Source organism: Oryctolagus cuniculus, chromosome 8 (assembly GCF_051225735.1).
Source record: "Oryctolagus cuniculus isolate XC-2025 breed Fujian yellow rabbit chromosome 8, ASM5122573v1, whole genome shotgun sequence".
Classification (NCBI taxonomy): Eukaryota; Metazoa; Chordata; class Mammalia; order Lagomorpha; family Leporidae; genus Oryctolagus; species Oryctolagus cuniculus.
The window spans coordinates 137369327-137394057 of record NC_142874.1 but is presented as its reverse complement, the minus strand read 5'-3'; the positions used below and the strand labels follow the sequence as shown (position 1 = coordinate 137394057).

The following is a 24731-nucleotide window of genomic DNA, read 5'->3' as shown; positions in this document are numbered from 1 at the left end:
CTTGGTAGCACATCCATCTCGCTCTCTTTGTTGTGGTCTCCATTTTCCCAGACTGACCCCAGCCACTGGCCACAAGTGCTGACCGTGTCTGTGTTTAGACATTGCAGCTCTGACTGCGTCTGCCAGTGACAGTACTAAGACCAAGTAAATTCTTCCACTAGGTTGACAACGCAGAGTGCCAATTTTTTTTTTAAATTATTTATTTGAAAGGTGGAGAACAGAGAGGGTGGGCGGGAGAAAGAGAAATAGACACTTTCCTTTTTTTGACAGGCAGAGTGATCAGTGAGAGAGAGAGACAGAGAGAAAGGTCTTCCTTTTTCCATTGGTTCACCTCCAATGGCTGTTGCGGCTGGCGTGCTGCGCAGATCCGAAGCCAGGAGCCAGGTGCCTCTCCTGGTCTCCCATGTGGGTGCAGGGCCCAAACACTTGGGCCATCCTCCACTGCCCTCCCGGGCCACAGTAGAGAGCTGGCCTGGAAGAGGAGCAACCGGGACAGAATCCGGTGCCCCAACCGGGACTAGAACCTGAGGTGCCGGCACCGCAGGTGGAGGATTAGCCTAGTGAGCCACGGCGCCTGCCAAGAGACACTTTCCATCTGCTTGGTTCACTCCCCAAAAGCCTGCAATAGGCGGGACTGGGCTAAGCTGAAGCCAGTAGCCAAGAACTCCGTCTGGGTCTCCCACATGGACCCAAGTGCTTGAGCCATCACCTGCTGCCTCCCGGGTTGTGCATTAGCAGGAAGGTGGACTGGAAGTGGAGGCGGAGGTGAGACTCAGTCCTAGGCACTTAGAGCGTGCGAGCCTCCCACGCAGTGACTTAACCCACTGAGCCGCATCGCCTGTCCACTACTTCGCTGGTAAATTCTGAGAATGACCTGGGAAGTGAAAAAAAGCCTTTGAAAATACAGGAACCTGGGGGCTGTGGGTGTTTTGAGGATGACCTAGAGCGGCCTGGGCGTATGGGGATCATGAAAGTGTTGTCCTAATAGAGACAAAGGATACCGTCTAACAGGAAGGAGCAAGGTTCCAATATGATGTTCACACAGCAACGGTGAGCCCGTGGCTTCCTCCCTGCGCAGGGGCACTAACACTCAGCCATTCCTGTGCGCTGGAGGCCTTGTTTTTCACTGGCCCAGCAGCACTCCCTGCTACCCTGACAGCTGAGAGCCAGGGATCCCCCTGGGAGGAGGAGAGCGGCCAAGAGGGGATGGAACAGCCTGAGAAAGAATGGGAATGATTCTCCTGCTCTGCGAGGCAGAGCCAAGTGGGAGACAAGCCAGGGTCCAGGATCACAAGCTGCCTGGACACCGCCCGCCTCAGCCCGCGCGCCGGGTGCCCCTCCGCGGAGCGGCGTGGCTCCAGTCGAGCATCTGTGGGACAGCGGCCGAGGCGTCTGGACCGCGGGGCACACACAGAGTGCGTCTGTCCTCCGCTTCTCGCCGGCGGTCACAGGAAGTGAGTGTTGCAAGCAACATCAACACGTTCAGACTCTGGGGAAGCACACAGTTAAGCCCTGGCTTGGTGGAGCCTGGCATTTATGGAGATTAAAAATACAGCATGCCTCACGACTTCAGTTTTCCACAGCTATTTTAGTTTGGCTGGAGAGATTCGGTCTCACTTTTTAGACTACAACTTGGAGCCTAATGTCAAAAAGCCCCTCGACGGCACTCGCTGTGCTGCTTCTAGGTGTCAGGAATACGGAAGCTGAGAGCGAGCTGCCCACCGCCTGTCAGGCGGCAGAGCCAGGTCCTCAGGCTGGTTGTTTTCCTGCCACTGATCACAGCCTCTCCGTTCTGTTCTGCATGGTCCTGACCCCTTACCACTCATCGCTCCTCCGCCCCTGGCCAAAAGGGCCCCCCTCCCCCACCTCTGCACCCTGCTGTGGTGTGAATGGCATGTACCCCAGGCACCTCCAAGGAATGGAAGGTGCTGGCCCTGCACCCCAGGCACTCCCTCCTGAGCCACCTGGTGGAACACTGAGATTGGACAGCAGCAAGAAGGTGGCCAACCTTGTCCTCCTGACACCTGTGTCTTCCTAAGCCAGGCCAACGGGTTGACCTTGACCTAATGGGCTCAACTCTGTTCCACTGGTCTTTTTTTTTAGAGCCTGAGGCTTTTTTTTTTCTTTATTCAAGATTTATTTGTTTATTTGAAAGTCAATTACACAGAGACGGGGAGAGACAGAGACCAAGAAAAAGAGGGATTTTCCATTCACTATTCACTCCTCAAATGGCTGCAATGGCCAGTGCTGGGCCAGGCTGAAGCCAGGAGCCAGGAGCCAGGAGCTTCTTCTGTGTCTCCCATGTGGTTAGCAGGGGCTCAAACACTTGGTCATCTTCTACTGCTTACCCAGGCCACTAGCAGGCAGCCAGATCAGAAGTGCAGCAGCCAGGATGCAAACCAATGCCCACATGGGATGCCTGAGTTGTGGGTGCTGGTTTAACCCACTGGGCCACGATGCTGGTCTTGTGTCGCTCCCCGTCTTCATGGAGGAACGACACAGGACCCTGCGCTGTTCTTTTGTCTGCTCGGCCCTCCCCGGGTTTGCTGCTGGTTCTTCCCGGGTTGGCTACTGTCCCTTCCACCTCCGTGGAAGGGCGGTTCCCCCTGGCCACTTTTCCCACTTCCGCAGGGGAGCGGCACACCGCCGGCCGGCTCTCTCGGGGGCTGCACAGGTGTTCCCCTTAGGTGTTCCCCTTAGATGTTCCTCGTGCATGCCGTCTCTCTCCTCCTTTATAGTCCTCCTCTGCCAATCCCAACTCGGCTGCCCACACGCCGAGTACGCTGCTCTCCTCCAATCAGGAGCAGGTCCTACAGTTTATTGGCTGAACTGGAGGCAGCTGTGTAGAAGCTGTTTTCTCCTCTCCCAGCGCCATATTGTGGGAGAGCAGATGCACAGAATAAGTCTTAATTCCAGTAACTTAGTCTAGTCCGAGTTGCTCCCCACAGTCTTGGTCTTTCTATTTTTTTTTTTTTTTTTTTTTTGACAGGCAGAGTGGACAGTGAGAGAGAGAGAGACAGAGAGAAAGGTCTTGCTTTTTGCCGTTGGTTCACCCTCCAATGGCTGACGCAGCTGGCGCACCGCGCTGATCCGAAGCCAGGAGCCAGGTGCTTCTCCTGGTCTCCCATGCGGGTGCAGGGCCCAAGGACTTGGGCCATCCTCCACTGCCCTCCCTGGCCACAGCAGAGAGCTGGCCTGGAAGAGGGGCAACTGGGACAGAATCTGGCGCCCCGACCGGGACTAGAACCCGGTGTGCCAGCGCCGCAAGGCGGAGGATTAGCCTAGTGAGCAGCGGTGCCAGCGGTCTTTCTGTTTTTATGCCAGTAATTTACTTTCTTTTCTCCCATTGATCCTTTTCTAACACAAATTGAAAATTTAACTCAGATTTTCAATTCTTTTTTTTTTCTTTTTTTTTTTTATTAGGCAGAGTTAAACAGTGAGAGAGAGAGACAGAGAGAAAGGTTTTCCTTCCGTTGGTTCACCCCCAAAATGGCCGCCACGGCCGGCGCACTGCAGGTGCTTCCTCCTGGTCTCCCATGCAGGTGCAGGCACCCAAGCGCTTGGGCCATCCTCCACTGCCTTCCCGGGCCACAGCAGAGAGCTGCCCTGGAAGAGGGGCAACCGGGACTAGAACCTAGTGTCCATATCGGATGCCGGCGCTGCAGGCAGAGGATTAACCAAGTGAGCCACAGTGCTGACCCCTCAATTCTTTTTTAAAAATGGAAGTATTTAATCCTATATGAGTTGCTTTAGCTGAATTTCATATACCAGGGTACTTCAGTGTTTCATGGAAAAATGAAACAAAAAGGTGTGTTTCTGGACAAAGGGAAGGGAAGTGCATAACGGGACAGCTGGAGGGAGTTTCACACTCACATTTTAAAATAAATTAAAAAAATATGTTTAGGGGTGAGTGTTCGGCACAGCGGTTGGCACACTGCTTGGGATGCCTGCTTTCCATGTGGGAATGCCTGGATCGAGTCTGCGCTCCTCGGCTTCCAATCCAGCTTCCTGCTGTTGCTCACCTTTGGAGCAGTGGTTGATGGCTCAAGTGACAGGGTCCCTGCCACCTACACAGAAGACCTGGGCTGAGTTCTCAGCTTCCAGCTTGGGCCTGGCCCAGGCCCAGTTGTGGCATTAACGGAAAAAAGCAGCAGATGGAAGATCTCTGTTTTTCTCTCTGCCTTTAAAACAAGATTTGAAAAATGAGTTTACTTTGGCACAAAAAATTGAAGTCTGTTCATATTTTTTTTTTTCATAATGCATTTCCATGAGTTTTTATTTTTTATGAAGATTTATTTTGCTTATTTGAAAGACAGAGTTACAGAGAGGTAGAGACAGAGAGAGAGGTCTTCCATCTGCTGATTCACTGCCCAGATAGTTGCAATGGCCAGAGCTGAGCCGATCTGAAGCCAGGAGCTTCTTCCAGATCTCCCACGTGGGTGCAAAGGCCCAAGGACTTGGACCATCTTTCACTGCTTTCTCAGGCCATAGCAGGGAGCTGGATCAGAAGTGGAGCGACCAGGACTCAAACCAGCAACCATATGGGATGCTGGCGCTGCAGGCCCGGACTGTAACCTGCTGTGCCACAGCACTGGCCCCTCCATGAGTGTTTTGAAGACCCCTTGTATGCATGGCTTTCAAAAGTCTTTTTTTTGCTGGGGCTGGTGCTGTGGTGTTAAGCCACTGTCTACAATGCCAGTGTCAAATATGGGTGCTGATCTGTCACTCCCTGTCTTCATGGAGGAACGACACAGGACCCTGCGCTGTTCTTTTGTCTGCTCGGCCCTCCCCGGGTTTGCTGCTGGTTCTTCCCGGGTTGGCTACCGTCCCTTCCACCTCCGTGGAAGGGCGGTTCCCCCTGCCACTTTCCCCACTTCCACGGGGGAGCGGCACACCGCCGGCCGGCTCTCTCGGGGGCTGCACAGGTGTTCCTTCAGATAGATGTTCCTGGTGCATGTTGTCTCTCTCCTCCTTTATAGTCCTCTTCCACCAATCCCAACTCTGCTACCCACACGCCGAGTACGCTGCTCTCCTCCAATCAGGAGCAGGTCCTACAGTTTATTGGTTGAACTGGAGGCAGCTGCGTAGAAGCTGTTTCCTCCTCTCCCAGCGCCATATTGTGGGAGAGCAGATGCATAGAATAAGTCTTAATTCCAGTAACTTAGTCTAGTCCGAGTTGCTCCCAGTTGCTCCCCACACTGATCCAAGTCCTGGTTGCTTCACTTCTGATCCAGCTTCCTGCTAGAATAAATGGGAAAGCACCAACAGATGACCCAAGTGCTTGGACCCTGGCTTCAGTCTGGCCCAGCCCCAACTGTTGCAGCCAGGTCTGGGCCAGGCCAAAGCCTGGTCTCCCACATGGGTGGCAGGGGCCCAAGCACTTGGGCCATCTTCTGCTGCCTTCCCAGGCCATAGCAGGGAACTGGACTGCAGGCACAGCAGCAGGGACTTGAACCAGCACTCTGCTCCCGGATGCAGGGGTCACAAGTGGCAGCTTAACCCACTGTGCTGCAATGCTGGCCCCAGAATACGTATTTTAATTCCATTTTCTATGGACTTACTGAAGTACCCTAAAATGTTGATATTCTATTTTTAAAACGATTCATTCATTTGTTTGAAGGAAGTAGAGACAGATCTTTTATCTGCTGGCTCTCCTAACCCCCAGACAGCTGCAATGGCTCGGGCTGGGCAGGCTGGAGCCAGGAGCCCATCGCTCCACCCAGGTCTCCCACACGGGAGCAGGGCCCAAGCACAAGGGGCCTTCTGCTGCTGCTTTCCCAGGCACATCAGCAGGCAGCTGAATCAGAGGCAGAGCAGCCGGGGCTTAAACTGTTGCTCCAACATGGGATGCCATCACTGGAGGCGGTCGCTTATCTGGGTGCACCCGAACTCCAGCCCCAATGTTGTATTTTTATCATTCATCTTTTTATTATGCATCTATCATCACTGAAAATTTTTTTTATTATTTAGATTCATGAGTTGTTTGAAAATGTGTTTTGATCAGGGACTTCTGTTATTTGCAACAACATGGATGAGCCTTGAGGATATTATGCTAAGTGAAGTAAGCCAGGCACAGAGATACAAAGACCTACGATTGCACTGACAGGCAAATAGACTGCAAAAGTAAAATTCCTAGGAGAGAGTAAGAATGATGGTTCCGGGGGCGGGTGTGGTGTAGCAGGTTAAGCCACCACTTGTGGTGCTGTCATCCCATTTTGGAGTGCCAGTTTGCATCCTGGCTTCTCTGTTTTTTTTTTTTGTTTGTTTTTTGTTTTTAAGATTTTATTTATTTACTTGAAAGAGTTACACAGAGAAAGAAGCAGAGGCAAACAGAGAGAGAGAGATCGATCGATCGATCTTCCATTTGCTGGTTCACTCCCCAGTTGGCTGCAGTGGCCGGAGCTGCGCCCATCTGAAGCCAGGAGCCAGGAGCTTCTTCCCAGTCTCCCACGCAGGTGCAGAGGCCCGAGGACTTGGGCCATCTTCTACTGCTTTCCCAGGCCACAGCAGAGAGCTGGATGTGCTTCTTATCTCTCTGCTTCTTATCCAGCTTCTTGCTAATGTGCCTGGGAGGTGGCAGATGATGGCTTAAGTACTTGGGCTCCTGGCACCCACGTGGGAAGACTCAAGATAGTGTTTCAGGCTCCTGGCTTTGACCTGGCCCAGCCCTGGCTATTGTGGCCATTTGCGGAGTGAATTATCAGGTGGAAGTTCTCTTTTTGTTTCTACCTGTCACTCTGCCTTTCAAATCAATCCTTAAATGTGTTTTTAAACTTGCAAAAAGAAATCAGAAATCAATGACTGATCAGTTTTAACTTTGGACACTGGCAACCTCTAGAGGTGTGTTTGAAGTACTGGGGGTACTTTTTGATTGTTCCAATGACTGAGGGGCAGGGGAAGTTGCTGCTGGTATTTAAGTGTCTGGAGACAGGGACGCCAGGCATAGTGAAGTGGCTTTATACGTGGACAATGACCTTCCCTACCCTACCTTCAGTATTTCAAAGCAGCTGTGGTGCAGTGGGTTAACGGCCTGCCCTGAAGCGCCAGGATCCCATATGGGCCCTGGTTCTAGTCCCGGATGCTCCACTTCCAATCCACCAGAGATGCTATGGCCTGGGAAAGCAGTAGAAGATGGCTCAAGACCTTGGCCCCTGCACCCACAGGGGAGACCCAGAAGAAACTCCTGGCTCCTGGCTTTGGATTGGCACAGCTCTGGCTGTCGCAGCCAACTGGGGAGTGAACCATCAGATGGAAGACCTCTCTCTCTGCCTCTCCTCTCTCTAACTCTGACTTTCAAATAAATAAATAAATAAATAAATCTTCAAAACAAAACAAAACAGCATTTATGTGAAACCTGCACTTACCAGTTGCAGCTTAAAAAATTTCTCCTTTAGAGTCCCTGAGGACTTGGAAGGGGTTAGGGGATGAGGTGAAAAACAGGAGTTTGAAATACGTAGGGGCTCCCAGCTGTTGGTTGGGAACATGGGGCTGTCTCTTCAGAAGCTGAGAGAACTAACTGCATTCCAACAAAATATTCATCTCAACAGTAGGATCTGGGGCTCGACGTGCCAACTGCTCGCGTACACAGCTGTAGCAGTACTGACTCACACAGGTGTAAAAAAGGCGAAGACTTGTGATTGGTATGACGCCCTGCAAGTACACGTGGGGAAGTGTTAATAATAAAATGGTTAAAGTGAGCAAGTCTTGGTTGCACAGATCTCAGATGCCAGCCAGAAAGATTAAGCTTGTCTAGCCTTTCACCCGAGATTGTCCAGCACTTCAAATTGGGAAATCCCTACCTCGCTCTCTAGGATCCATTGACCCCTTTTCCCCAAATAACCCAAGGGGGTTCCCATTTCCTTTCGGTGCCCAGCTTCCTTGGAGGGTAAGGCATTGACCACTGGCCAGTGGATCAAGCACCCAGAGGCGAGCAATGCCCAGCTCCTCCTTGTAAAGCAGGGAAGCTGCTTCATGCACCCTGACCTACCCTCTTCACATTTGCTGGGAAGACAACCCACGGAATGTCCCCTCGCATCTGGATCCTCGGATGGCTGCGAGAACAGAGCCACCTACGCACTTACTGAAGCCAACGCATTTAGGAGACATTGATTTCCTGCCACTTGCTCGTAAGCCAATAGCTGAACTGCCCTGCTGGCTCCATGTAAAAGACGACATCTGGTCTCAATAAAAACTTGAAATGTAGCAGGGTTCTTTTTTTATGTATGTTGAGTCACACATACAGACTCTACAAGAACTTACATGGCCAGTACCTTACAAACAGGCATAGTTCTGAACGGTTTTTATTATTTTTCAAAATTAAGGTGACAGAGGAGACATCTGCTGGTTCACCCCCAAATGACTGTGATGGCTAAGGGTGGGTCAGATCAAAGTGGGGGCCCTAGAGCTCAGTCCAGTTCTCCCATGGGGGTGGGTACTTGAGCCATCACCTTCCATCTCCCAGGGTGCACACTGGTAGGGAGCTGGGATTGGGGTGATCTGGGGCTCAGATCCAGGCACCCTGTTAGGGGAAGTGGGCAACTCAAGTGTCATCTAGCTGCTGCTTCGCAGGCCCCCAATCTGAACAGTTAACAAGTCAACGATTTGATTATAGCTGTAATTAACACAATTTCAATGTATATTGTTTTTAAAGATTTATTTGAAAGGCAGAGAGAGAGAGAGTGAGGTCTTCCATCTGCTGATTCACTCCCCAGATGACCAGGGCTGGGCCAGGCTTTCCCAGGCACATTACCAGGGAGCTAGATTGGAAGTGGAGCAGCTGGGACCTGAACTGGTGTTCATATAGGATGCTGGCTCTGCAGGCGGTGGCTTAACTCCCTACACTGCAGTGCCAGCCACATGAGTATACACTGTCAGGTTCAGTGAGCAAACACCCAGTGCAAACGAGGCCAGCCTGGTGTAGTTATTTGTTTTTCTTCTTCTGCAGATTGCACACAAGGGAGGGTGGCTTCTTGGTTTTATAGGCCACACTTCTTCTGATGCGCTCTCCTTTGACGTTCACGATATGTGGCAAGAGAGGGGGCCGGACTGTCAGAACTGTCCCTTGAGGCGTGTAGCCTCGGAGGTGGAGCGTGTCGTGCAGGTGAGGTGTCACTGCGACCCAACCTAGGCGGGCACAAGAAAGAACACGGTGCTGTTAGCGACCCCTTCCTAAAAAGCACACAACACATTTGTGAGAAGTGCACGTTTTCAGCACAGGTTGTGTTTACGAATAAACTTGTGGTGCCTTGAAATCAGCCATCCTCATTTCTATTGCAGTATACTCTACGTCCACACAGCTGCTTCACTAGGTTTTTACAAAGCGCTTGGTCTACGCTCACCTGCAGAGGAAAACTTGATGTCTGCCACTGCTTCAGATCCAAGTCCTTCTTTTAAAGTAATGTCTTCACCAACCAGAGGGGGGAATTCTGTCATTCGCTCTTCTCCGCCCATCGGAACCTTCCAGCAAAAGAAAAAGATGTCCCGAAGTTCAAATTCAATCCCCAGGTAAACCACTGCTAATTCTGCACGGGCGTTACGAATCACCCCAGGCTCAGGGCCATGAGACAGGCAAGGACACGCTGCAGCTTTATTGACAAGAGTCTTGTAGCTCCTCATAGTGCTGTACACCCCAAGGGTAAGGATGGGCCATTAAGACAAGGACCTTGGCTCTTACCATGTGGCCAGGAAGATTTACCCACGCTTCTTTCTAACTCAAAGATCCCTGCAGAAGGGTACTTCAAAAAGTTCATGGAAGGCCGGCGCTGCGGCTCACTAGGCTAATCCTCTGCCTTGTGGCGCCGGCACACCGGGTTCTAGTCCCGGTCGGGGCACCGAATTCTGTCCCGGTTGCCCCTCTTCCAGGCCAGCTCTCTGCTGTGGCCAGGGAGTGCAGTGGAGGATGGCCCAAGTGCTTGGGCCCTGCACCCCATGGGAGACCAGGAGAAGTACCTGGCTCCTGCCTTCGGGTCAGTATGGTGTGCCGGCTGCAGCGGCCATTGGAGGGTGAACCAACGGCAAAGGAAGACCTTTCTCTCTGTCTCTCTCTCTCACTTTCCACTCTGCCTGTCAAAAAAAAAAAAAAAAAAAAAAAAAAAAAAAAAAAAAAAAAGAAGTTCATGGAAACACATTATCAAAAACTGCATGGATTCAAACACTGGAGTCAAATAAGCCTATCTTTTATTTGCTATTATTTTTAAGATTTACTGATTTGAAAGGCAAGAGTTACAGAGGGATGTAGAGACAGAGAGGTCAGTCTTCCATCTGCTGGTTCACTCCCCAGATGGCTGCTATGACCCGGGCTGGGCCAGGCTGAAACCAGGAACTAGGAGCTTCTTCCAAGTCTCCCATGTGGGTGCAATGTGATGCTTTCCCCGGCCCATCAGCAGGGAGCTGGATTAGAAGTGGAGCAGATGGGACTCGAACCAGCACCCACATGGGATGCTGGTGCTGCAGGTAGGAGCTTTAACCTGCTGGGCCACAGCGGGGCCCCTAAGCCGAAGCCTATCTTTTAATTCCATTTTCCATGAACTTTTTAAAAAAATATTTGAAAGAGAAAGAGGGATATCTTCTATCTGCTGGTTCACTCCCCATATGGCCAAAATGGCCATGGCTGAGCCAGATGGAAGCCAGGAGCTTCATCCGGGTCTCCCATGTGGGTTCACGGGCCCAAACACTCGGGCCATCTTCCACTGCGTTTCCCAGGCCCTTAGTAGGGAGCTGGATAGGGAAGTGGAGCAGCCAGAACAGTGCCCATATGGGATGCCAGTGTTGCAGGTAGTGGTTTTATCCAATATGCCACAACACCGGCCCTTCCATGAAATTCTGGAAGTACCCTTGGGTAAGGGACGGGATCCAGCTCCTGCTCCCATTTAGTAGTAACTGAGAATCACCTGTTCATGCATTCATTAATGACTCCCTCCTGTGTTTAGCACTGGGGACCAGACAGATGTTCTCATCTGGTCCCTGTCTCCAAGAGGTCGGAAGGGCAGATAGCAGGAGCAGACAGAAGGTGAAAGGCGGGATGAGCGGCCTCTTCAACATATGTGGCTGTGCAGGAAGCAAACAGGAATGCCGAGGCAGTGTAGGAGCTGTGCCTGGCGAGGGGCACAGGCGTCACTTATGAGAAAGGTATCCTGGTCAGCACATGCGCAGACACACGCTGGGGCACAGAGGGACTGGGGAGTGTGGTTTAACTCTCCGTGGTGTGTTCCCTGTGTGCGCGTGCTGAGGGTGGAGTAGCGATGAGACTGTGGGTAGCTGGACTCAGCAATGAATTATAAAGAGCGGGCACCTCAGCACAGAATGCAGAGTAGAACGACCTGCTTTCCCTGCAAGGACCTCTCAGGAGGGTTTAATCCCTGACATTCTGTGCTGAGTAATGCCCTGTCCTGGGTGTCTCCAGACATGAGCACACGTCCCCCAGGGGAGGATGAGCAAGCAAGTGCTCGCGTGGCTGTGGAGGTCAATTTGGGGGTGGAGGCAAGAGCTGAGCGAGCAGGAGACAGGAAACACTGAAGCTGGGGAGCTACTGAAGGAGGTAATGAGGCAGAAGTGACTGTGATTTGGGAGTTGAGGCGGCAAACCAGGAGGCACCAGTGTCCCGGAGAGCATGTGTCACGCCCAGGCCCGGAACTGCTGCTCTGGCCAGCGCCAGCCACGTTCGTGTGAAGACAACCCAACGCGTGAGAGCAGAGCTCCCGAGGTTAGCGGAGGACAGCCCCGCCAGGCGGCCCCAGGGGGCGTCCGTTCCCGAGTCTCAAGCTGCGTGTCCACTTGTGTACTCTTGTTCCACCCACAAAGTGAACAGACCTAAGACAACAACCACAGTCTATGTGTAGGAAAACTGGCAGAGCCCGCGCTCCTGCCTGCCTTTAGGTGCACACTGACCCTGCACTTTCTAGAAGGCTTTGGAATGGTACATCCAGGGCAGGTATCTCCATCTCAGTGCAGTTTTCATTCCAGTCTGGCTTTCTTAGGAAGTCCAGAGAAGGAAGTATGCTGGTACTTCAAAAAGTTCACAGAAAAACAGAATTTAAACTAAGAACATATTTTGGTGCAAAAACAATTATGTGTGCTGTTTTTAAATGGAGATTTTTAAAAAGATTTATTTGAAAGGCAGAGAGACTCTTCCGTCCACTGGTTCACTCCCCAGAAGGCTGAGATGTCCAGGGCTGGGCTAGGCCAAAGCCAGGAGCCTGGAGCTCCATCTGTGTCTCCCATGTGGGTGGCAGGGGCCCAAGCAGTTAGGCCATCTCCCGCTGCTTTCCCAGGAGCATTAGCAGGGAGCTGGAAGTGGAACAGCTGGGATTCGAACCATCGCCTATATGAGATGCCTGTGTTGCAGGTAGTAGCTTAACTCGCTGTGCCACAGTGCTGGCTTGGCAAAAACAATTTTGAAATCCATACATAGCTTTTTCCATGAATTATGAAAAAAGTTTTTTGAGGCTGGTGCAGTGGTACAGTGGGTTAAGCTGTGTCCTGTGGTGCCAGCATCTCATATGTGCACTGGTTCGAGTCCCGGCTGCTCTACTTGTGATACAGCTCCCTGACAATGCATTTGGGAAAGCAGTGGAAGGTGGTCAAGTTTCTGGGCCCCTGCACCCACGTGGGAGACCCAAATGAAGCTCCTGGTTCCTAGCTTCAGCCCTACCTGTTGCAGCCACTTGGGGAGTGAACCTGTAGATGGAAGCACGCGCTCTCTCTCTCTCTCCTCTCTCTTTTTTTTTTTTTTTAAGATTTATTTTATTTATTTGAAAGTCAGAGTTACACTGAGAGAGGAGAGGCAGAGAGAGAGAGGTCTTCCATCTGCTGGTTCACTCCCCAGATGGCCGCAACGGCCGGCACTGCACTGATCCGAAGCCAGGAGCCAGGAGCTTCCTCCGGATCTTCCCATGTGGGTGCGGGGGCCCAAGGACTTGGGCCATCTTGTCCTGCTTTCCCAGGCCATAGTAGAGAACTGGCTCAGAAGTGGAGCAGCTGGGTCTTGAACAGGCGCCCATATGGGATGCTGGCACTGCAGGCAGCGGCTTTACCCGTTACCCCACAGCACCAGCCCCTCCTCTAACTCTTTCAAATAAATAAATAAATCTTAAAAAAATTTTTTTTGGAAAAAGATTTATTTGAAAGGCAGAGCATGGGGGACTGATTTCCCATCCACTGGTTCACTCCCCAAATGGCCATGACAGCCAGGTCTAGGCCAGGCTGAAGCCAGGAGCCAAGAACTCCATCTGGGTGGCACGGGCCGAAATACCTGAGCCACCACCTGCTGCCTTCCCAGGGGCATTAGTGGGAAGCTGGACTGGGAATGGAGCGGCCTGGAAACGAACTGGCACTCTGCTATGCGACGCTGGTGTTGCAAGCAGCAGCTTAACCCATGTGCCACAGTTTCTTTTTGGGGGGCACCAAAATAAACTCAAGCTTTTAATTCCATTTCCTCAAACTTAAAGAATTATTTTATTTATTTGAGAGCCAGAGATTGCCCATCTACTGGTTTACTCCCTGAATATCTGCCAAACAGCCAAGGCTGGGAAGCCAGCTCCCAGAAAAACTGTGTCTCTCACGTGGGCGGCAGTGACAAGTGCACGAGCCATCACCTGCTCTGCATGTCAGCAGGAAGCAGGAGCTGGAAGTGGATCGGAGACTTGAACCCAGGTCCCCTGATGCAGACTGTGGGTGTTCCAAGCAGCATCTTCACTGCTGTGCTGAACACCTGCCCCCCATATCTACTTGAAGTCAGGCTTGTGTTGCTAACGTCTGAAGGGTGCCCATTTGTCTGACATACCTCCATCGCGTGAGCATTAACATTCGCCTCTGCTGTGCTGCACGCCCAGTACTTCTGCAAGATGCATTCCCTATCTCCACCACCCTCATCTCACCACCACCACACATGCTATCCTTGCTAACAGATGCTGCCTGTCACTTCATCCTCTCCACCACCTCGCCAGCTAGGTGCAGCAGAGACCAGGGAAGTTGGCTGAAAGTCACACATTTTTGTTAAGTGGTGGAGTGGAACAGGCACTGAACCCAGGTGGTCTGCTCCAACCATCTTAGCCAACGTGCAATACCCACTATCAACAGTGTGGATGGCCGTCTCCTCAAAGAGCTGAGTCAGCCAGTCTTTGGTGAACTTTACAGCAGGGACGATTTCAGCCGCATGGTAAGGACCAAAGAGGGATGGCAACACAGAGAAGCAATGAGCAGGACACTTGAGATTTTTGTTTTGTCCCAGGATGACGCAGTTTTCCCACATCTATAGGTCAAAGGAGGGGGTGGCAGAGCAGCAGGGAAGAGGTAGCAAAACCTGTAGACTGAGTGTTTAGGATTAAGAACCCGGGGCATCTTCCCACTCAGACCAGGGCTTAATCCCTGCTGACGGCGTGGACCGGCATCGCTGCTGTGTGCCACAGGCTGTCCAGCATCCGCTGGGGCCTCCGCCCAGTAGATGCCAGTCAAGCCTCTGGCTGTGACAAAACCTCTAACTTCTGTTCACTCAGCACTGTCTAACCCAAGTCTCCCCAAGGATGCCACTACTGGGCAGTGGAAATGCGGCTAGAACCACTCTTCAGATTTTATTTAACTGATGAGTTTAAACTTAGACAGCCACACGTGGCTGGGGCTACCGTGCTGGACGGCGTAGCGCAGAGAAACGCAGCCCTGTGGCTAGTCCACATTAAGGGCTCGTCGTGCCTTCCAGCCAGGATCCTCGGAGACAATGAGGGGAGAGCCGGCTGACGGCTCACAGGCGGTTTTGTTCAACACGGGTCTTCTCGGCAGAACGACGGGGCCCTCGGCCTTACCTGTAGCAACGTGTGTCCCGCGTGCTTCTGATACAAGGCATCTGCCCTGTCCAAGTAAGTGACATGCACGGGGAGGAAGTTGGAAGCCACGACGGTAAACCAAGCTGACTCCTTTCCCTGAAGAAAGGAACGAGGCATCTTACACAATGAAAAAAGCTGGAAAACCTGCACAGCTCAATGTACAATTCATTCACAGAAGCGTAAACAAAACATCAAAGGTATAGTCAGATTATATTAATACCAAAATCAAACAGAAAGGCACAATGTGGCAGCAGTGCATTTTAACAAGTCCCGTACAACGCTGACTTCTATAGACCTGTTGATAATATTAAAAAATCACTGTCAAAAACAAAGAAGAAAGTAGGCTGCTTCAACAGTTCCTGTGTAGTTAGGTTTAGATTATACGAATAATCTACACTGCGGGTGGCAGTTAAGCCACTTGCAGTGCCTGCATCCCATACTAAGAGTGCCTGAGTTCAGAACCCAGCTCCACTTTGCATTCCAGCTTCCTGCTAATGCAGGTGCTGGCTAAGTACTTGGTTCTCTGCCATCCATGTGGGAGCCCCAGATGGACTTCCTAGCTCCTTGGCTTTGGCCTAGCCTGTCCCTGCCTGTTGCAGACATTTGGGGAATGACCCAGTGGATGGGAAATCTTTCTCTGCCTTTCAAATAATAACAATAACAAATACCAGCACTCTATGGGCTTTGTTTCAAATGAATAAATAAATCTTTAAAAAAAAATCGTGGAAGAATGGAATTGAAAGGTGTTAATTTTGGTGTAAAAATATTTTGCAGCACAGGGCCGACACTGTGGCACAGCAGGTTAAGACACTGCTTTTAACACCAGCATCCAACACTGGGATGCCCCTTGAGTCCCAGTTGCTCCGCTTCCAATCCAGCACCCTGCTGCGTGGGAAGGCAGCAGGAGACTGGGATGGCCTGGATCAGCCCTGGCTACTGCAGCCATCTGGGAGCTGAACCAGCAGATGGAATCTCCCTCCCTCCCTCTGCCTTTCAAATAAAAAGTAAATGGGATCTTCAAGAAGTTTGTGGGGCCGGCACCGCGGCTCACTAGGCTAATCCTCCGCCTTGCGCCACCGGCACACCGGGTTCTAGTCCCGGTCAGGGTGCCGGATTCTGTTCCGGTTGCCCCTCTTCCAGGCCAGCTCTCTGTTGTGGCCAGGGAGTGCAGTGGAGGATGGCCCAAGTGCTTGGGCCCTGCACCCCATGGGAGACCAGAAGCACCTGGCTCCCGCCTTTGGATCAGCGTGGTGCGCTGGCCGCAGCGCGTCGGCCATTGAAGGGTGAACCAATGGCAAAGGAAGACCTTTCTCTTTGTCTCTCTCTCTCTGTCCACTCTGCCTGTCAAAAAAAAAAAAAAAAAAAAAAAAAAAAAAATTTGTGGAACTGTGCTTATGAAAAAATTGTGCAAGGATCTCAAAACTCTTTGGCACCAAAATCAACTTGCCTTTTAATCACATTTTCCCAGACTTTTATGCGCCCTCATATGTGTTTCCTTAAAGTGAATCCCAATATTTACTACTCATTTTTTTAATGGCATAGCTGTTTCTTACCTGCAGGAAATCTAATCGGCCTATAGCACCCAAAAAGAGGACCATCCCTGGTTTAAGCACAAAGGTTCTAGGGATAATGGACTGTGTTGGCAAAACAATATTTACTTCTTTTTCTGTCAGAAGATTTAAAATCTGTAAAGCAAACGATACAATTTTAAGAAAATTATCTTTATTATTTTTTTTTTAATAAGTCTTTTTTTTTTTTTATTTTTTTATTTTTTATTTTTTTTTGACAGGCAGAGTGGACAGTGAGAGAGAGAGACAGAGAGAAAGGTCTTCCTTTGCCGTTGGTTCACCCTCCAATGGCCGCCGCGGCCGGCGCGCTGCGGCCGGCGCACCGCGCTGATCCGATGGCAGGAGCCAGGAGCCAGGTGCTTTTCCTGGTCTCCCATGGGGTGCAGGGCCCAAGCACCTGGGCCATCCTCCACTGCACTCCCTGGCCACAGCAGAGGGCTGGCCTGGAAGAGGGGCAACTGGGACAGAATCCGGCGCCCCGACCGGGACTAGAACCCGGTGTGCCGGCGCCGCAAGGCGGAGGATTAGCCTAGTGAGCCGCGGCGCCGGCCTGAAAATTATCTTTATTGAAAATACAATATATAGTGATTTGCCTGTAAAGATAAAGAGATGAAAAAATAGTCCAGACTTTATATTCTATGTAATCCTCTGTCTAAATTAATCTCAGGGCAGGCATCTGGGGTGGTGGCTCAGCTGCCACTTGGGACATCTGTATCCCATACTGAAGTGGCTGGTTCAAGTCCCAACTATTCTGCTTCCGACGAGCTTCTTACTCACGTACAAGGAGCAGGTGATGGCTTCAGTGTGGGTTCTTGCCGCCAGTGTGGGAGGACCCAGACTGAGTTCCAAACTCCTGGCATGGGCCTGGTCCAGTCCTCCCTATTGTAGATTTGGGGGAATGAACCAGCAGATGGAAGACTTCTGTCTTTCGAATAAGATGAAAATAGATAAATCTTCTGGCTTCTAAAGGATGAAGAAGAGTTTCTAAAGGACTGGAGAAAACAGCAATGGGAAGACAGGAACTACAAGATTCAGGTAAGATTTAAGGAATCAAACTGATTAAGAGTAGACAAAAAACTGTAAATTTGGTTCCTAAAAGCCTAACAAGGGGCGGGTGTTGGGCACAGTGGTTAAGACACCTGCACTCCATATGGAATGCCGGGTTCCTGTCCCAGCCCTGCTCTGGACAGATTCCAACTTCCTGGGAAGCAGCAGTGATGGCTCAAGGGCTCGGGTCCTTGCCACCCAGGTGGGAGACCCGGACTGAGTTCTCGGCTCTCAGCTTTGGCCTGGCCCAGGCCTGGCTATCAAAGGCATTTGGGGAGTGAACCAGCCAATGGAAGACTGCTCTGTGTGCCTTTCAAATAAATAAATCAATTAGAAAAAAACTGAGGAAACAAAAATATGATAGAGAAGCTTATAAAAAAAAAATAAGATGGCTATAAATTTTTCTCATTATTTGTTTGAAAAGGCACTGTGTAAGCCACTTGTAGCACCAAAACTTTCTTACTCCAGAGTTCTTTGTGAGAACAGCTTGAGGAATGGTGGTCTACGTCATCAAACGCATGTGAAGTTTGTCTGTAAACTGACCCAGAAATAAAACTGCCAGTGCTGAGTGGTTTTATATCTAAAAACTTGAAGCTGTCATTCTGTTGGCTAGAATATGTTGCGAAAGATTTCTCAACAGGCCCTTTAAAAAAAATATTTAACTTATTTGAGAAGAAGAGAGACAGAGAAATGCCTTCCATGCAGTGTTCACTCCCCAGATGGCTGCAACAGCTGGAGCTGCGCAGATCCGGAGCCAGGAGCCAGGAGCCGCCTCTGGATCTCCCACACGGGTGCAGGGGCCCAAGCACTTGGGCCATCTTCTACTGCTTTCCCAGGCCATAGCAGAGAGCTGGATCAGAAGAGGAGCAGCCGGGACAGGAACCGGCGCCCATATGGGATGCCAGAGCTGTAGGTGGAGGCTTAGCCTGCTGCGCCACAGCACTGGGGCCCCCAGCAAGGTTCGTGACTAAAGCAACTGCTATGCCTGGGCTAACAGGCTGAAAGGGAAGGAGGAGTTGGCACTGAAGCGATGGGATATCCTGAAGCAGCCGTCCAGGCACTTACTGCTGGGCAAAAAGAGACTGAGCCCGAGGTGTGCTTCCAGGAGGGCAACCATGCAGAAAGAAAAAGTCTGCAGCACGTATAACAGGGGCACCAAAAAAAATGCATCTGACAGTGAAACTGGAAGTGACGCTGGTGAGGCAAAGGCAAGAAGAGTACCCAAGAAAGCTGTGCTGTCTCACAGGGAGATACGGACGTCAGGAGGAGACGGGGACTGCTCAGGCACCAGCTGCAGAGGAAGCGGCGGATGCGGCCGCACACCTGAGTCCATCAATGACCTGGACAGAGACCAAAACTACAAGTAAGAGAAGCAGCTGTGAGACCGAATGAACACGTAAGAGTCAGGTATGGGGTGAAATGAACAAGACAAAAATTCAAATGACCCGTGAGATCCTGCAACTGTCCTAAAAATCAATAAATAAAATTAAAAATAAATTAAAGTGTGAGCCTGGGGGCCGGTTAAGCCTCTGCCTACAGCACCAGCCTCCCATACAGCCTGGGGTTCGAGCCCTGGCTGCTCCTTTTCCGATCTAGCTCTCTGCTAATGGCCTGGGAAAGCAGTGGAACATGGTCCAAGTCCTTGGGCCCCTGCGCCCACATGGGAGACCTGGAAGAAGCTCCTGGCTTCAGATCGGCTCAGCTCTAGCCGTTGTGGCCATTTGGGGAGTGAACCAGTGGATGGAAGACATTTCTCTTTGTAATCCTACCTCTCAAATAAATAAATAAAATCTTAAAAACCAAACAAACAACAATTCTGTGGCGAGCCTGTGCTGCTGAGCTGCCCGTCTCATGTTCTGGATTATGCCGCCGGACAGTCGATGTTTGTTGGATGAAATAATGAAAGAGAAGAGGCAGGGACACAGGAGGAAGAGAGAGACTTCCAAGTATTTCCAGGCCCAGGGAAGTTGGTGCATGCAGCCCCGAGGACCAAAGGGTACCAGTTACTGGGTGACGGCTCAGCTCAGCTCAAGAGCAGTGTTTACCTTGGGAGCTGAGGGGACACTGCGCCTGCGCCCCGTGAGTGACTCCTGCCTTGCGTTCAGCCAGAAGGCCTTACGAGGGCTACAGCGTGTTAGGAACTCAGGCACGGACGAGCGGGCTGCACTGCAGTGGTGCCTGTCAGCCTCAACAGCTAGGAGTCTGTACAGTACCACAAGTGGGTTGTCAGCCACGAGGTCCACCAAACGAAGGGAGAACTTGAGGACAGATGCCTCCCTGGCCTGCTTTTACCAGTGAACCAGAACTGAATCGCAAGTGCAAGTGCATCTCTCCTCCTGCTCTCTGCCCGAAACACGGCGCCTGTGCTAATGAAAGTAAACGTGGGGGCCAAGGCTGTGGGGTAGCTGGTAAAGCCGCCGCCTGTGACGCGGGCATCCCCTATGGGTGCCAGTTGAGTCCCAGCTGCTCCACTTCCGATCCAGCTTCCTGCTGATGTGCCTGAGAAGGCAGCAGAGGATGGCCCAGGTGCTTGGGCCCTGAACCCAGAGACCCAGAGGAAGCTCCTGGCTTCAGACCGGCCCAGCTCTGGCTGTGGCGGCCATTTGGGGAGTGAACCAGCCCATGGAGGCTCTCTCTCTGTTTCTCTCTCTGTGTCTGTAACTCTGCCTTTCAAATAAGTAAATATTAAAATAAAAAAAAAAAAAGTAAGTGTGGAGGAAGAGACCAGATACATACACAATTTTCTTTTGAAATCCCAGGGGTGTCATAGAACCAGTGGGCATCTTTCACGTCCTGTGGAGTCAATTCCACTCGCTTGGTGGATTTGTCTGGAGTCAGCACAGGTTCATTTTCCATGTCAAAGGCCAGTGAATCCGCATCAAACTCAAAGGCAGCTTCACCCTTCTGCTCCTTTGAATACAAGAATGTTCTTCCAACTCTTCCTAGAACACATTATAGCGAGGTCATCAGTCAGTCCGTTAATGCTTTTGACTCCAGACAACTTACCAAGGCTAACTTTGGTGTACAGAAGTGAGACGAGGTCTCTGCTTTGTAGGAACAAATTTAAAGCAAACTTACTAATTCTATTTGGAAAACAGACCGAGGAATCATCTACCTGCTGATTCACTTCCTAAATGAACTCAACAGCCAAGGCTGGGCCAGATGGAAGCGCAGCAGCCAAGCCGGGAACTCAGGCTGGGTCTCCCAGGAGGGTGGCAGGGACCCAAATACCCAGGACATCACCTGCTGCCTCCCGGGAAGCCGGAGCGCGAGCTTGCACACAGGAGTTGAACACAGGCATTCTGATAGGGAACAAGGCCGTCGTAACTACTGCATCAAACGCCTGTCCCCAGGGCAGCCGCTGCACGGAGTCACCAATGTTTACCACGAGTATCGGTCTGGGATTCCAGATGGAGGCAGCCTTGCCTTTAAAGAGACCAAGCAAGGCAGCCTCTCCCCGCAACAAGCGGCTGGCCCCAGGCCCCTGAATTTCGGGGAGAATTCCGGCATGGGACCAACAAGGGCTTTCCCCACAGGACGCTTACCCACTACGTATCCACGTCTTTTCAGGAGCCGGAGCCGATTCTGTTCCTGCTCACTGAGCTCTTCTTCAGCTTTGGCTGCGTCCTCTTTAAGTCTTTTTTGTCTTTCAAACATTCTGTAGGGAGTTGGGTTGCAGATGGGGAACTTGAGAAGGTTTAACGTAGTACCTGGAACACGGGGAAGGGAATAAGGGGAAGGAATGAGCGCTTCTGAGGACACGCACTGTCGTGGGGTACGCTGCTTTCTCTCACGCAACCTCCACGCTAGCCCCCTAGAAATAGTCCCACTTCACGGAGGAGTCGTAAATAAGCTGATTGGCTCGCAAGCTTAACCAGGGTCCGTGTGCATGTCTGATTGCTGTTTTCAACATCACCAGGTAAAAAGCAACTGCGGAGAATTCAACTCGAGCGCAAGGCAGAAGACCAGCTCACTAAGCAAGGGTGAAGTCTGGCTTCAAGGGGACACAGGGCTGTCGCAGTGCGCTCTCCCAAGTCCAACACAAACAGGGTCACAGACACAGGGACCCATTTTCCAATCACGCAAGTTTCTTACCAAGTCACCACCCGCCCTTTCTCCCCCCCGCACGCTCTGCACTACGGGTTATTCACGTGTTGTGCGTGGAGCACCCGCTGGCCTCACGCCGGGAGTCAAAGCCAGAGGACCCTACGAAGAAGCCAGCTCCAGGGACACGGCCAGAGCGCAGGGGCTTCGGCTCTGTTCCGGCCAGGGAGGCGCGAGACCCCCGCAGGGCTGCAAGGTTCCAGGGAAGGCGCCCGGCGGCGGGCACGGCGCGCCCGCTTCTCGCACTCACCCGGCCACGGCGAGATGGTGGCCTTGTCGATGGCCTCGGCGCCCTTGGCGGTGCAGTAGTCGGACTCCAGCAGCGTGTTGAACAGCGTGGACTTGCCGGCGTTGGTGGCGCCCACCAGGTAGACGTCGCCGCGGTAGCGCCAGGCGCGCTGCAGCGCCGAGATCAGCTCCTCCACCCCATAGCCGGTCTTGGCGCTGACCAGCCGCACGTCCCTGACCACCGTGCGGGACGCGCTCTGCTCCTCGTCCCCGCCGGCGCCGGGCTGCGGCCCTCGGTGGCCCGGCGCCGGCAGCAGCCCGGCGCGCACGCACTCGTCCCACAGCCGCTGGCGGAGCCGCCGCCGGTAGTCAGGCGCGTCCTGCGGCAGCAGGTCCACCTTGTTCCCCAGCACGATCAGCTGCTTGGGGCCCACCAGCGCGGGGAGGTCGCGCAGCAGCGGGTCGGGCAGGTCCAGCAGGTCCAGCAGGTAGAGCACCAGCGCGGGCCCGGGCCGCCGCAGCGCCGCGCTCACCTGCTGCAGGTACTGCGCGCGGCTCACGCGCAGCCGCAGGGCGCGCCGGTGGTGCACCAGCAGCCAGCAGCGCTGGCACACGGCGCGCGCCAGCTGGCCGTCCTGCGCGGCGCGGGCGAACTTCTCGCTGGGCAGGTAGCCGGGCACGCCGGGGTCCCGGCAGTGGAGCTCCGCCCCGCAGCCCGAGCAGGGCAGGCCGCTGGGCGGCACCGCCGGGTCCGGGCGGCCCGCGGCCGGGGGCGCGCGGAGGCTGGCCCGCGCCTGCCGCCGCTCCGCCCGGCGCCGCGCCTGCTCCTCCTGCTCCTGCTCCCGCTCCCGCAGCGCCCGCAGCAGCTCCTCAGGCGTCGGCGGGGGCTCCGGCTCCGGGGTGTACTCGGGGAACAGGAAACGCTCCTCGGTGTCGTCCCCGGGCGCGGCGGGGCCTTGAGGGAGCGCCCGCCGCAGGCCCGACGGGGGCTGGGAGGCGGCGGCGGCGGCCGCGCATCCCGTCCGCAGGAGCCGCACCGCAGGCGCGGACCACCGCACCACGGGGCCCAGCAGCCTCCCCGCCAGGCGTGCGGGCAGCATGGGGATCGCGGCCCGCCGCGAGGGGGCGGAGCCACCACCGAGCACGCGCAGTGGGGCCCCAGGCGCCCGTTCTGCCCCAAACCCCGGAGGTGCGGCTTCCTTCCACCTCGAGATCCCGCGAGTTATCGCGATGAAAGCGTAGCGGGAAAGCCGCGGTGTCAGCCTCCCCTGAGGGCACAGGTTCGAGTCCCGGCTGCTGCACTTGCAACCCGGCTCTCTGCTGGGGCCTCGGGAAGGCAGCAGAAGCTGGCCCAAGTCCTTGAGGCCCCTACACCCACGTCGGGGACCGGGAGGAAGTTCCTGGCTTCAGCTCCGCGGTTGTTGCGGCCACCTGGGGGAGTGAACTAGCGGTCGGAGGACCTCTCTGCCTCGTTGTAAATCTGCCTCTCAAATAAATAAATAAATCTTTCTTCAAGCTTTCTCAAGGCGCTACGGCCAGCACAAGTCGCACTTAATCCCTTTTAGTTTTGTGGCTTCCTGGTCTTTGGAGTGCAAACAATACAGCCTTAAACCTGCGAGCTCACGCCACGGCCAGAACCGCTAACAAATTCACTTGGATTTTTTTCAGGCGGGGTTTGTTCAACGTGAAGCAGCTGTAGAGCCGCCCCTCCGCCTCGGACTGGTCGCGCCCCGGCTCAGCCGCGCCCGAGCGACCCCGAGCCCAGCCCGCCCTATGCTTCAACTGGCGCAGGCGCAGATCCCACCTCGGCGACGGTGGGGCGGGCCTTCGGGGACGCAGAGAATTGTGGGAACACCGGAACCGGAAGTTGCTTCGTCTCTGCCTGCGGCCCTGTGGCGGCTGCTACGCGGTTTTCTCTCAGTGGTTTTTCTTTTTGAGGGTTAGGATCTCCTGGACCGTTTGCCAACATGTACGACGCGGACGAGGGTAGGTGACCATGCAACGCAGACTCCGCGGCGGGAAAATGGGGGAGCTGGACGGCTTTGCGTCCGCCGCCCGGAGACCCCCGCGGTGTACCCCCGCCACCCCCGGGCCGCGGTCCGAGCTGGGCGTGCGGGAAGTGGCGGCGCGGGGGATGCGCGCGTGCAGGCTCCTGGCCGGCTGTGTTCGTCCCGTGGTGGAGTGGCGTGCGGAACCGTAGGCAGATGGCGTTGTTCCGGCTCGGGGGCGTCCCGACGGTCCTCGGGTCCCCGGGCCACCGATGGACGGAGTGGCGCTGGCCATCCGTTAGGTTGTGTGCTGGGCGCTGGGAGCACGGCGGCCGCGGGTGGCCCTCCTCCGTGCAGTCCTAAACCTCGGGGAATTGTCTCGAAGGTGGCCTTGGAACTGACTGCGCCCCAGAGGGACGCGCGGCCGCCAGAGATGTGTTCTGGCTCCCAGTCCCGTAGCCCCCCTGGCATCCCACCCGCTCGCCTCCGCTGCCTCTCGGAGGAAGCAGAAGCGCAGGCTTAGCGTTTCAGCGCCGGGGCTCATCGGGCCCACCAGCTGTCCGGTTTGAACCGCGTCCACGCAGGTAGCTGCTGGTACAGATTCTCCTGCTCCAAGGTTTCTTTACGTACGTGTGAGTGAGCGTAAATGGGATTGTGTGGTTCCCCGATTTTCAGACAAAAAGCACCATTCGTGCTCTCCTGTATTTCTATTTCTTACATAGTATTATGTAGTGGGCTTTCCTGCCAGTGTGTGGAGTCCATCGTCACTGCTCGCTTGTTTAGATGTAGTGCGACTCAGCCAGTCTCTTAGGGATGGGCATTTGCATCATTCTCGTCTTTTCCTGGGAGGGCAGTGGAGGACGGCCCAGTGCCTGGGCTCCTGCATCCGCGCGGGAGACCCGTAAGAGGCTCCTGGCCCCGGGCCTGCCCAGCTCCGGCTGCTGCAGCCATTGGGGGAGTGAACCAGCGGATGGAAGCCC

At 53.5% G+C, this 24731-nt stretch overlaps 2 protein-coding genes and 1 long non-coding RNA gene across 5 annotated transcripts in view; 2 read left to right on the top strand and 1 right to left on the bottom strand.

The window, feature by feature from the left end:
* The first annotated feature begins 3542 nt into the window (after positions 1-3542).
* On the top strand, positions 3543-8198 carry LOC149125176 (uncharacterized). Its single transcript, XR_016212178.1, has 2 exons — positions 3543-3681; positions 7874-8198. It is a non-coding gene; the product is annotated as an uncharacterized LOC149125176 (long non-coding RNA).
* Positions 8199-8638: 440 nt separating this feature from the next.
* On the bottom strand, positions 8639-22930 carry NOA1 (nitric oxide associated 1). Of its 3 annotated transcripts, XM_002717067.6 has the most exons (7): positions 21786-22925; positions 20977-21141; positions 20168-20373; positions 16370-16501; positions 14796-14912; positions 9339-9456; positions 8639-9123 (listed from the first exon to the last, which is right to left on the bottom strand). In XM_002717067.6, the coding sequence occupies exons 1-7, from the start codon at positions 22861-22863 to the stop codon at positions 8921-8923; spliced, it is 2019 nt and encodes a 672-aa protein (XP_002717113.4). In that variant the 5' UTR covers positions 22864-22925; the 3' UTR covers positions 8639-8920. The 3 variants fall into 3 exon arrangements, with proteins under 3 accessions (XP_002717113.4, XP_008266039.4, XP_089158844.1); XM_008267817.5 differs by lacking the exon at positions 16370-16501 and having other exon boundaries at positions 21786-22929; XM_089302718.1 differs by lacking the exons at positions 14796-14912; positions 16370-16501 and having other exon boundaries at positions 21786-22930.
* Positions 22931-23632: 702 nt separating this feature from the next.
* POLR2B (RNA polymerase II subunit B) overlaps positions 23633-24731 on the top strand; it is a 43076-nt gene continuing 41977 nt past the window's right edge. Inside the window, exon 1 of the mRNA XM_002717160.6 lies at positions 23633-23749. Coding sequence (XP_002717206.1) covers positions 23731-23749 — 19 coding nt within the window. The 5' untranslated portion in view covers positions 23633-23730. The remainder of the gene's footprint in view (positions 23750-24731) is intronic.

Bases quoted from the DNA above. Each gene is read 5' to 3' on its own strand.
- NOA1 (XM_002717067.6), bottom strand. From the start codon at position 22,863: ATGCTGCCCGCACGCCTGGCGGGGAGGCTGCTGGGCCCCGTGGTGCGG. The intron at 14,913-16,369 runs GTAAGAAACAGC...TCCTTTCTTCAG, and splicing joins GCCGATTAGATTTCCTGCAG to GGAAAGGAGTCAGCTTGGTT. The intron at 9,457-14,795 runs GTAAGGCCGAGG...TTTTGCTGGAAG, and splicing joins CGGGACACACGTTGCTACAG to GTTCCGATGGGCGGAGAAGA.